General features: G+C 33.8%; 1 protein-coding gene across 2 annotated transcripts in view; it reads left to right on the top strand.

The window, feature by feature from the left end:
* The first annotated feature begins 11,996 nt into the window (after positions 1 to 11,996).
* LOC133300687 (piezo-type mechanosensitive ion channel homolog) overlaps positions 11,997 to 12,850 on the top strand; it is a 71,399-nt gene continuing 70,545 nt past the window's right edge. For both annotated transcript variants that reach the window (XM_061500258.1, XM_061500257.1), the window contains exon 1: positions 11,997 to 12,349. In XM_061500258.1, the coding sequence (XP_061356242.1) occupies positions 12,301 to 12,349 (49 nt within the window). In that variant the 5' untranslated portion in view covers positions 11,997 to 12,300. The remainder of the gene's footprint in view (positions 12,350 to 12,850) is intronic.

Here is a 12,850-nt window from a genome sequence, read left to right as displayed (position 1 = left end):
GAGTATTACAAGATTTTCGTAAAAATCCCCTTCTAGTTTCTAAATAATCATTTCAAGCAAACTTTGATATGTGAAAATCTAATCAATACATTCAAACAATCCATAATATATAATATATCACAATTATAGAACTTATTCTAGCACATACAAGATATCAAAAAAGCAATTAAAGTGCTAGAAATAAAAAGTTTAGAGTTTAGACAATTGCAAACACAATATATCCTGGTTCGGTCACACCACTTGCGACCTACGTCCAGACTGAAGCTGCTTAATCAACTCTTTCACTAATGGTCAATGTTCATGGGTGCTTGACAAACCTTTACAATCTTCCAAGACTTCGGGTTCTTGGATACCTTACAATCTCCAAGTTTACGGATACTTGGCAACCTTACAATTCACTCCAAATTTGCTTAGGTATTTGGCTACCTCTCAAACAATGGGTCTCACAACCCTTTCAACTCAAGAATACAAGGAAGGGAATATTTGGAAATGAATATACACTCCCAAAGTGTGGATATACAACTTGAAGCAGTATGAGTATATGGATTTTCAAGATATGAGCTCAAATATGTTTGATCTTTGAAAGATATGAAAAAATATGCAAATGATAATGTAGAAGCTCTCAATTCATTCTTAAGATGGGTAGGAATAGTGACCTTATCATTTTATGGTCATAAGGAATGTAATTATAGTGATTTTTAGCAAAACTAGCTGTTATAGGCTTTCTGTTGCAGGGAGAATCGATTCCTATACTTAGGGAATCGATTCCAAACCTTTTCAGGAAGAGGGAATCGATTCCCACATAATGGTAATCGATTTTCTAGTTGGGGAATCGATTCCCATGTTCAGGGAATCGATTCCCAACCTATTGGAAGGCTGGAAATTTGACAACAATAACATTTTTTTCTTCATATTTTGGGCTTAATTTGTGCTATTCTTGTCGGATTTATGTGATCTTATTCTTGCTAGAAAGATAAAAGAAAGATCTACAACTTCTATGAAGAACACAAGATCCAAATCCATCATCTTGGATACGAAAAATTGTATGGAATGCAGTAGCAAAATTATGCAACAAATTTTAAGTTCAAATATGTTCTAGCTTGCTTTCAACCACTTTTTGTGAAATATCTTGACTTGATAAATATGTTCTGAAGTTATAAAATATGTCAATGATCTTTTTCATGGGTTTTTCAAAAAAAATTCAAGTATATAAAGGTTATGATTATGCAATTCGAAAAACACGTTTACTTTGAGCTCATGCAATGCAATCTACCATATACCCTCACATAAATTCAAGTACTAGAGATATATTCTAAATATAATTTTAGACTTAGCTTCATGTCTTGTGTCTTGGATTTTTACTTGAGCTTGATGCTTTGACTTGTTGGATATGACAATGCTTGACAGTTTGTTGATTTTGATCATTTTTCACCATGGTTATGATATTGAGCTTCTCTTAGATGTTGTCTATGATTTGTTGTCTTTGATCTTGGTGTTGCTCTTCTGATTATTCCTTGTTGCTCTTGATCCAAGGATCTTGTTACTTTGATATGTCATTACTCTTCTTGTGTGACCACATCATACATCTTCAATATCCACATATGGCTGATGCTTTTTGCTCTTGATTAATATTCTTCTCTTTTTGTTGTTGCCGCTTTGTAATCATCAAAACATACATTGTATCTACATATACGAGAAGCGATAGGGATGATGCCATATGATAACATCCTGCAAGTCGCGCTTCCACCCAATGCGATACTTGGTTGGTAGGTGAATTGGATGACTATGATCAAGTCACATTGCACAATCATCCAAGATGTGTCTCATCCCATGCACGTTTAAGTGGTGCATTTACTCCATGCACATTTGTTATGTGAGATGTGCACTTATCCATGTGTGTCTTAGAAGTTAAAACACCTACCAATTCGATCGAAATTTTTTCTCATTATATCGGTAAATTATTTTGCAAAGGAATTAAATTGATATATTATTTTACAATTCACTATAAAAAGGTTCAAAAGGCAATCGAGATACATGAAAATAAAGCCTAAATGCAAGGCTTGATAACTAAAATGTACATCCTTGTGTAAACATTCCAATGAGGACTATTGTTTATGCGGACCAAACAATAGCAACGATTTCCAAGAGAATGGAATTACAACATTGAGCAGTGGGATAAGAGAAGCAAAATGGAAATGGATCCTCTCATGTTAAATAAAACATGACATAGTCATGTGAAAAAATCACAACCCTACAAAAGTAACTCAACGGTGATGATTTTATAACTACCTATTTCTATATTTTTCTTTCTCTTCCTTTATCACCATTCATCCACCTTTGTATGGTTATAATTTCCTCACATGACCATGTCATCTTTTATTTAACATGAAAGGTCTACTACTCCTGGAGGGAAATATAATTGAGAACTTCGATCTCATTATTTGAGGAGTCTCAAGGCCGCAAAGAAGGACCATTTTTTTTTTTTTACACTAACTACAAAGCAAAAGGCACGATTAACATCTTACATGAAATACTAATCATAATAGCATCCGATTTCAAATTAAAATAATTGTTTCTTATTAGTTATATTTTATAATTTATATTATTTCCTGCATTGCACAAGTAACATAATTTGTTTCATATTTATAAAATAATCTATTTTTAAAAATAAATCAATTCAAAGATATATTAAATTCTCTTTTGACTATTTGTTACATTTAGATTTTTTACATTTTCTTCCAAATTATATACCATCTAAATTTTTTGAAATGCTTTATTTTACAACAAAAAGAACACAAACCCTAACCAAAGACTTCAAATTCAAATTATTGAATTCTGTATTACACATCACTTATTTTTATTTTTTTAACAGCACATTATCTTATTTCCTATTTTGCCATTGCTTCAAAATTTGTCAAAATCCACCATTGTGTCAAGGGATGCACAAAATGACCAAATCGAACTGAACCAAATCGAATTAAATCATATTTTTTAATCAATTTTGAGAATTAAATTGTTTTTATAAACTAGTTTAAAAATTAAATCAAACCAAAAGAATCTGTTCAAAAAACGGTTCTAAATCACTTCAAAATTGGTTCTAAACCAGTTTAGAACATGTTTACATATTCGAATCGATTTTGAAGTGGTTTTGAAACATAGATCGTTTAACATCCCAATGGCTACGAAGGCTGGGAGTGATCCCTGGTACAAAAGATATGAGGCACGGACAAGGAGCAGTTCCTAGCAGACTTCTAGCTTGGGGTACATGAATGAATCAAACTAACACCCGAAAAAAAGGATCCAAAGACTATGCATGTATGAGACAATATAATTGATTATGACTTAAAGGATTTAATACGTACTACCTATACTAACAAGATGCATCAACTTTTCAGTAGCCCATAACTTAAGAACCTTATAGTTAAGCATGCTTGATTATGAGCAATTATGGGATGAGTGACCTACTGGAAAATTTGTCATGAAATGTATGAATTAAAAAAAATACGCTAAAAAGTCACATGTTGATTTATGGGGACAATCATTGATTTGAGAGTGGCTGACATTACAGACCAATTCAGTAAAAATAAAAACAATTCAGTTTGAAACCTTTCAACTCGACCAAACTTCAGTTCAGGTCAATTCATACCCTCCTTAAGACCAATAACCTATGTAAGGTGACAAAGTGGGTCGGCCCGACCTACCATAACCCGCCAAAAATGGAGCAGGGCAGGTCGGTCCACCTCTTGAAATTGGATTGAAATATTAACCTGCCATATTTTATGGCAGGTTGACGTGTTAACCCACTTAAAAATAAATAAATTTTAAAATAAATTATAATTTACAAATTTTATAATGTTATTTAATTTCATTTCACACCCACTTATTTTTCTAATCTCAAGTCTAAATGTATGTTAGTATTAAATCAGATAGTTTATGGAAACTCATTTTTGCCTCCATATATAAATAATATTTGTCGTATATAATGTATTTTCTTCTTTATTTTTTTAGAGAAATACTAAGATAATTCTTTTTGATATCACAATAGTTCAAGATGACGAATAAAATACTATTTGGCCATAAAAAAAATAATTAAGCCAGCAGGTTGAACATGTTTTAACCCATTTTATGCGGAGTGGGTTGAAACATATTGTCGAAATAAAAACCTAAACCCAACCCACAATTTGTGATGGGTTAACAAGTTAACCCAAAAAATTGAACTTATTTTACCACCTTTAAATTTTGAGCATATGAGAAAACAATACTTGCTTTTGCGATATCTTTTATGAGTTTAATATTTTTTATATTATAGGAGATAAATTATTTTCTATACATATATAAAAGAGTGTAGGGTCCATATGAAGAGCAAAAAAAAAATTAGCTCTACATAATTTTATATATATATAAAAGATAAAATTATTTCCATGAGAAACTCTAATCTCATCTTTTATTCGACAATTACATTGACTTTCTTTAAAGTTACTAATTACTACTTGGTACTTACTAGTTACTACTTACTACACTTAAGTTAATGGTTACTAATATTTTTTGGTTTGAAAAATCACAATGCGTAGAGCATTTGAATTTTGATGCGTTGTCTTTAATTATATTCTGAAACTTTTTATGTTTAATAAATTGTCTATATTTTTTACAATTTATTTTTATTTATAATTTTTTACGACTATATCTTAACCATTGATTTTCGTCAATCATCAGTTATTATTTTCACAAATTAAATTTATTAGTTAATTATTAATTTACAATAAATAATAATCAATGATTGAAGAAAATAAACGATTAAGATATAATTATAAAAAATTATAAATAAAAATAGATTATAATTATAACTTTTTCCTTTTTCTTATTTTACGTATGAATTCAGCATAATCTTTTTTAAACATAATAAAGTAAATAAAGTGCAAGTATATTCATTTGCTTCTATGCTAAGCAACCATGTGGATAAATTCCGTAAACGTGACAAAGCCGAGAGTTGACTTCTCGGTCAGATTTTTTTTTTGAAATATCTTGTGCGGCAACAATATTAATTTAAAATTGATTAACCAAGAGATTCCAGCACATTCTTTGTAATCCACGCTAATATATAATGTAATTCCTTTTATGGTAACAGAATTTAAGAAAAAGGAAAGAACTTGTTGCATCAATGGTGACTAACAATGATAATCAACAACTCATGAAAATTTACTAGTAAAAAATTATACCTATAATTTTTGGAAAATATAAGTGTTATATTACAAGACACAATATAATTTTTCATCAGACTCGAAAAAAATATGAGATTTATTTTAATTTTTTTTCTCCCTCCTAAATAATAAGATCCATGGTGTGGTATCTGTGCACAAAACAAAATGTTCCCTCCTATAACATTAGGAAAGATAACCCCATAATTTTTTCGTTGATGTTATTATTCTTATTAATTGAATCAACTTTCGTTCACTTCATATAATTTATTCTGTCTTTCGATCGATACTACTATTTTTGTACTTATTTGTTCATAATAATTTTTTTTGGTTGGGTACATAAATCCCTATATTTTTAAATATATTAAAATCCTTATATCATGGTTATATTGCTAGGCTAGTTTTTTTTTTTTTTTTTGCACATTATTATGCTTTGGACTTCATATTACCTTTTTTTTTGTCAGATGTGCTGATAACATAAAAGGATGTCAGCGTATTGTTGAAAATCAATTTTATTCCCCATTTTTTGAAATTATAATATACAGCTAAAGTGAGACTTCATAGTTCATCCATAAACTTTAAGTTACTCTAAATAAGTTATTATTGTTACATTAAACGTGTGGTTTAATTTTATTGTCAAATATATTTTTGTCAGAACGGAGCAAGCCCAATAAAACTTATTGAAAGCTCATAAAATAAAATAAAGAGAAATTATTTTCTCATGTAATAGGAGAGAGTTATCTTATGTTATAGATACATAGACAAATGTGTCTTTTATTTATTTACTTTTTAACATATGGTGGAACCCAGCATGTGTTAGGTCTATGACATGAGAAGAATATCTCTTATAACATGAGATGAAATGCTCCCTAAAATAAAACATATTGAAAACAAAAAAGCTATGCAGTTTTATAGGGATGGCAAAATGCACCAATCTGTTTCGATCTCATTTAACCTGCCAAAAATAGGACGGGACAGGCTAACCCGCCATTGATAAGTGAGTTGAAAATATTAACCATCCACGTTACTCCACACAAAGGTTTTTTCTCCTCTTATCGAGGTAGTGATTTTGGAGTCGTGAATATGGGAAATAAAGTGACCAGTAAGATTGTTGGTGTCGGTGATGTAACTCTGACCACAGATGTTGGATGCCGACTTGTGTTGAAGGATGTGAGGCATGTGTCTGACATGCGGTTGAACCTAATCTCGGTAGGCAAGCTTGATGATGTCAGGTTAGTGAACTACTTCGGTAGTGTGAGATGGAAACTGGCCAAGGGAAACTTGGTCGTGGCCTAAGGTAAGAAGGAAGGCTCATTGTACGTGATGCAAGGAAGTACTCCAATCCTTTAAAGAATTCCATGCTATGGTTGAAAGGGAGACCAGCAAGAAATTGAAGGTGGTCCGATCTGATAATGGTGGTGAGTATTGCGACCCATTTGATGCATACTGCAGAGCGACCAAGATTCGACTTGAGAAGACGCCCCCCAAGACTCCACAGTTGAATGGACTTGCTAAGAGGATGAACAAAACTATTGAAGAAAAGGTACGAAGCATGTTATCTAATGCCGGGTTACCGAAATCATTCTGGGGAGAAGCCACCAGAACTGCTGTTGACTTGATCAACCTCTCACCATCACGGCTACTTGAAGGAGAAATTCCAGAAGAAGTCTGGACAGGTCGGAAAACGGCCTATAATCAACTGAAGGTTTTTGGATGCCGAGCTTTCGTGCATATCCCTAAAGATGAAAGGGCTAAACTTGATGCGAAGACTAAAGAATGCATTTATCTTGGTTCGCCGAGATGTGAGTTCGGGTTCCGACTTTGGGATCCAATCAATAAGAAGATAGTGAGAAGCCGAGATGTGATATTTCATGAAGATGAGAACATTCATGACATCTCGAAGCCTAAAGTCCGGGTTACTGTCAGACGTGAAGAACCCATCCCTCTTGTCCGAGATGAAGCAGGGGGAGAAAATCAAGAAAATGAAGAAAATGATGACCAGCAACATGCTGATCATGACAAAGACACTGAGGTACGAGTTGATGATGAGATCCGAGATGAGAATGATGAACCGAATTCTCAAGCTGAAAAATAGTCGAGATATCCAACTCGAGAAAGAAGACCCTCTACAAGATACTCATCTGATGAATACACCGTTGTTGCTGAAGACGGTGAGCCTCAGAGTAATGATGAGGCTGTGACGAGCTCAGAGAAAGAAGAGTGGAAAAAGGCAATGAAAGACGAGATGAAGTCTCTGCACGAGAATCAGACTTATGAGCTGACCGAGTTGCCAGAAGGAAGACGAGCTCTGAAAAATAAATGGGTTTACAAGGTTAAGAATGAAGAGAACAGACAGAAGCCGAGATACAAAGCCTGAATTGTAGTGAAAGGCTGCAATCAGAAGAAAAGAGTAGACTTTGAGGAGATTTATTTCTCCTGTCGTGAAAATGACCCCGGTCCGAACCGTGTTAGCCATGACAACTTCAATGGACCTTAAGGTAGAACAAATGGACGTGAAGACGATATTTCTTCACGGTGATTTAGAAGAAGAAATTTATATGGAGCAACCTGAGGGGTTTCGAGCTCCAGACCAAGAAGACTTGGTATGTCGGTTGAAGAAGAGTCTCTATGGCTTGAAGCAAGCACCTCAGCAGTGGTACAAGAAGTTTGAATCATTCATGACAGATCACAAGTTTGAGAAGACAGAAGCCGACCACTGCGTATTTATAAAGAGGTATGAGGCCGGAGATTTTTTGATCTTGTTGTTATATGTTGACGACATGCTATTGTAGGGAAAGACAAATCGAGGATAGCCGCCTTGAAGAAGGCGTTGAGCTCGTCCTTCGCAATGAAGGACCTCAGCCCTGCAAAGCAGATTCTCAGAATCAAGATCATCCAAGATAGACAGAAGAAGCTACTGTGGCTGAGTCAAGAAAAGTATATTGAGAAGATTCTGAAGAGATTCAGCATGGACAAAGCTAAAACAGTGAGCACCCCCCTTGCCGGACACATAAAGCTGAACCAGAAGCAATGTCTGAGATCTAATGAAGACAAAGATGAGATGATGAAGTTCCCGTACCAATCCGCTATCGGAAGTTTGATGTATGCAATGGTTTGCACTAGACCCGACTTGGCGTATGCTGTTGGAATGGTAAGCCGATATCTGTCAAACCCTGGCAAAGAACACTGGGAAGCAGTGAAGTGGATCTTCAAGTACCTCCGAGGATGTGAGGTATCTTTGGATCCAGGATGTGGTGGAAGGTGGAGAGCTCGAACTCGTCAAAGTGCACACTGACCAAAATTGGTCCGACATGATGACAAAGCCGGTTCCAGCAAGGAAATTTGAAGACTTCTGTGAAGGAGCCGGGTTGATGCTGAAGCCGACGCATTGAAGTCGAAAGGGGACATTTGTTGGGCTTCCTTCTTCAACACTAAACCCAAGCTCATTAAAGGGGTTTCCCAAAAACCCTAAACCCTAAACCCTAAATTTCACCTCCTCTATATATTCATTAGTTGAGGGTAGAGGCTAGGTTAAGAAGAGAGAGATTAGAAATTTGAGAGAAAATTGTTTGAGCAAAGCTTTATGCTTTGTATTTAAGAGATCTCTAGAGAGAGTTTGAGTGAAACATCTCTAGGGAAGTTTGATTATCACCATTTTTGGAGAGGTTGAGTTAACCACCACATTGGTGAATTTGATTCTGTGTAATCATTATTTTCATAGTGAATTTTTGATTTGGAGTAGGTCCCGTGGATTTTTATTTCTTCATTGAAGAAGGTTTTCCCACGTTAAATCTGGTTGTGTTCTCCTTCTCTCTCTCTCTCTCTCTCTCTCTCTCTCATGTTTTGTGATTTTTCGTTTTGATTTTCCGCTGCGCTGCCCGATCTAGTGAAATTCAGGCCGAGGTATTGCCGAGATCCGAGATCAGAATCTTGCTGACTGACTTCCGAAAAAGGCTGTAGAAGCCGAGTTCCCAACAGTAACTAGAATTTCATAAGCATCAATTTGATTTGTATAGATACTAATATTTAAATCCAAAAACAAACTTAAATTTCTTTTATTTTCTGTGTTAATCTAACTCAAAAGTAAACAAAAAAAATTACAATTGCAATAATATAATAATATTATGACCCTAAATTGTCTCACATAATAATCATTCTTGTAGACCAATCAATCTATAATTTAACATTTAATATATATATATATATTTTAAAAAAATTACATGCAAGTTAACCAGCCCCGCCCTCTCTATAATATATTTTAACCTGCTCCTCATATAAATGAATTAATCGGGTTAATGGATTAAAATATGAGAAATGTATATGTCAACTAACACGATGGATAACAAATTTCCTACTGACTCATCAAAAAGCGTGCAAACAATTTTTTTGTTTTTTATTTTTCTTTTATGGTAGGACCCATAAAAATTGGCTTTTTGACCCTTATGACCCTTAATAAATAATTAATTACCAATTTGCCCTTCATTTGAAACTAATTCGAAAATTTAACCCCCTCAAAAACATAATACCAATCTGCCCCTGTTTGACCGTTGACCACGAAGCCTACCCGGGTACACTCCTTCCTACCCGGGTATTTTTTGAAATTTTTTATCTACCCGGGTAAGTAGGGGTGTACGCGGGTATAGTTCTTGAATCTGGGAATTTATTTGAATTATTTACCCAGATAGGAAAGAGTGTACCCGGGTACGATATTTCACTTGAAAGAAATTACATACCGATTTAATTCAGCATCAAGCTTCTGAAAACTTTGAACAACGCATGCATCTCGAAAATCAAAATTGCCCTTCTATGCAGATGTAACGTTAATATTGGAATTCGTTTCCTTTTAATTCGGGAACATGCTTGAGGATGGATGGCTGGCATTAAAACTGCACTAATTTAAAAGTAACATTTAATACTAATTAAGTGTAACATTGAATCTGATAAAAGTGAGGTCAACTTAATACAAACCGCCACCGCCAACATCAATTGTAACGTTAATTTTATTGACGTTTCGTCTTGTAAAAGGGCGCTAGAAATAGTGTCTTTCTTATTTGCAAAAATAAAAAAGAAATAGTGTCTTTCTCATTTATTCGCAACAAAATATTCGACGTCACCACCTAAAGTAATGTTTTTGTAACCCGATTATTGTGTTTTTTTTTAAAATTTATTTGTAATCTTTTTATTGATTTAGCTTTTTAGCCAGTCACGTGCATACGAAAACGAAAATAGAAGTTATGAATAATCATAAAAAATGTAAAATTTATATCCTGTGGAAATATTAATCTACACGTGATTGAACATAGTTCTGTGAGTTACTATATAATGATTAATTTATTTTGTATTAAAAATAGCTTATAATAGATTAAAATAATTTTCTCAATTGTCTTTTAATCCTTTGAAGATAGAGTTGAACCGATTGCTCGAGGCTAAATAGTTCGACGTAGTAAATTGACCGTAACTTTTCATTGGGACGTCAAATTTAGGTGATTGCACTTTTTTCCCCATATAATTTGCTATCTTACATAGGGCTCTGTCATTGATGAGATTTTTTATTATACTAAGGATAAATCCCACTGATGAGTCAAAGTGATTAGTGACGTTTGATTTTCAATTCACAAATATTATTATTTTCTGGTTCAACATCCCAAGAGTTTTTTACCCATGGGGGGCGCAATAAAAGATGCATATGTGGGAAACCAATGAATCGAGAGATATTTCATCGTAGTTCACCAGCAAATGAAGGGTTTGTTCAAGAAACGACAACTTTTATTATTTCAGATGACCTTAAGGTGAAGCCTGATGATTTTCAAAACTCTGTTTGTCTACCTATAAATCTTGGATCCAAAGACTTCGATACAATCAAACTAGTAACTGTGAATGTCACTCAAAAAGAGGTATTTTTCCATGTTATATTTATATATATTTATGTTTTTACCCGGGTACACTCCTCCCTACCCGGGTAAATAATTCAAACAAATTCTCAGATTTAAGAATTATACCCGGGTACACCCCTACCTACCCGGGTAGATAAAAATTTTCAAAAAATATCCGGGTAGGAAGGAGTGTACCCGGATAGGCTTCGTGGTCAACGGTCAAACAGGGGTAGATTGATGTTATGTTTTTGAGAGAGTTAAATTTTCGAATTAGTTTCAAAATGAAGAGTAAATTGGTAATTAATTATTTATTAAGGATTATAAAGGTGAAAAAACCCATAAAAATCTGTTTGTGTAGAAAAAAATTTAATGCGCTGTTACTTGACATAAATATTCCCCTTAAAATATATAATTAAACCCGTGCTATTTTGGCATTGATCCGTGGAATTCAATCTATTTTACCATCTCGAGGCCCGTTTGTACAGTGGTAGACTGGTAGGTTCACTCCGAACGCATATGGAATATTCGGTTTTCTCTTCAGCACGTCAAAAGGCAAATTGTTAAATTTTGTTGAGTGCCACGAGTTATGGTTTCTTAAAAATGAATGGCCCCAAATCAAAATGTCCCAAATGAACCCCGCAACTGAATGTGCTGTGCCATATGAGCCAGCGTCAGGCACAAGTGACATGATTCCGAACCCCGAGAATGGAAAGCAACGAAAATTTTATTTTATTTATTTAAATAGAAAATTCCCAATTGGACAAAAGCAGATATATATATATATATATATTTATTTAAATATTTACAACAAGCTAACTTTTCGGCAAAATCTTACGTTTCTTCCGATGCAACATCTAAAAATGAAATAATATATAATAATAATAAAAAAAAAAGCTTGAAGAAATTGTGGAGAAACTTTTGATTCGTTTATTCTGCGCAAGTTTAGAAAACCTTTAATTAACGGAGTTCTATTTGTTGTATTAGGCTTTTCCCTAAAGAGGGGCTCAAACTGAAAACTGTAGAGAGCGAAAAAGAGAAAAGCCGTGAAACCAAATATTTTGATTTTCGCGAGTTGGTGGTAGTTTCCGGCGAATTCTTCTCTCTGCGCCGGAAAGTACTTTCTTCGCGATTCTAAGAACTCATTTCAGGAAAAAAAAAAGAGAGGATTGAATCTCTCACGAGCTGATTGATTTGAATCTTGATGTGATCGCCTCGTGTTGCCTCCGAATCCAATGGGAAAGTTTCTCGCAGGATTCGTGCTGCCTTCGCTGCTCCTAACAGGTACGAGATACTGGAATTTGCGTTTTCTCAAAGAAGTAAGAGTGAGCTTCTAAGTTGGATTGATTAATTAATTGTTCAAATCTTATAATATATTATATTCTAAGCTAACATTTGTAGTTTCCATACAGTATAAGTTGTTCATAATTAGTGATTGATTTGATTTTTTGCTTTTATTAATTTCAACCTATTGAACTTCAAATCATCATAAAAACTAGATCGCGTTTGAAGATTGTGGACTTAGAAAACTAGAAATATTATGAAATTTTGGAAGTTGAAGTTAGTCATTTGTGGTTAATTTTGAAGTGAGAGTGAGTAGGCAGTAGCTATTGACGAGTATCCCCATATAAACTCTGTGATTTTATTTCTGAGAGTAGTAAGATTTAAATGCTTAAGAGTATTGCTAGATTGACTGAACAGTGAAATGAAGAATATTAGCTGTATTTTTGTTTTTTAATATTGTTTTCGATTACCTCACAGATATTGATGTCTGCTCTTTGTATA

This window comes from Gastrolobium bilobum, unplaced genomic scaffold, assembly GCF_033153095.1.
Source record: "Gastrolobium bilobum isolate Gb01-03AN ecotype WA unplaced genomic scaffold, APGP_CSIRO_Gbil_v1 utg5539, whole genome shotgun sequence".
Taxonomy (NCBI): domain Eukaryota; kingdom Viridiplantae; phylum Streptophyta; class Magnoliopsida; order Fabales; family Fabaceae; genus Gastrolobium; species Gastrolobium bilobum.
This window is presented reverse-complemented; position numbering and strand designations above follow the sequence as displayed.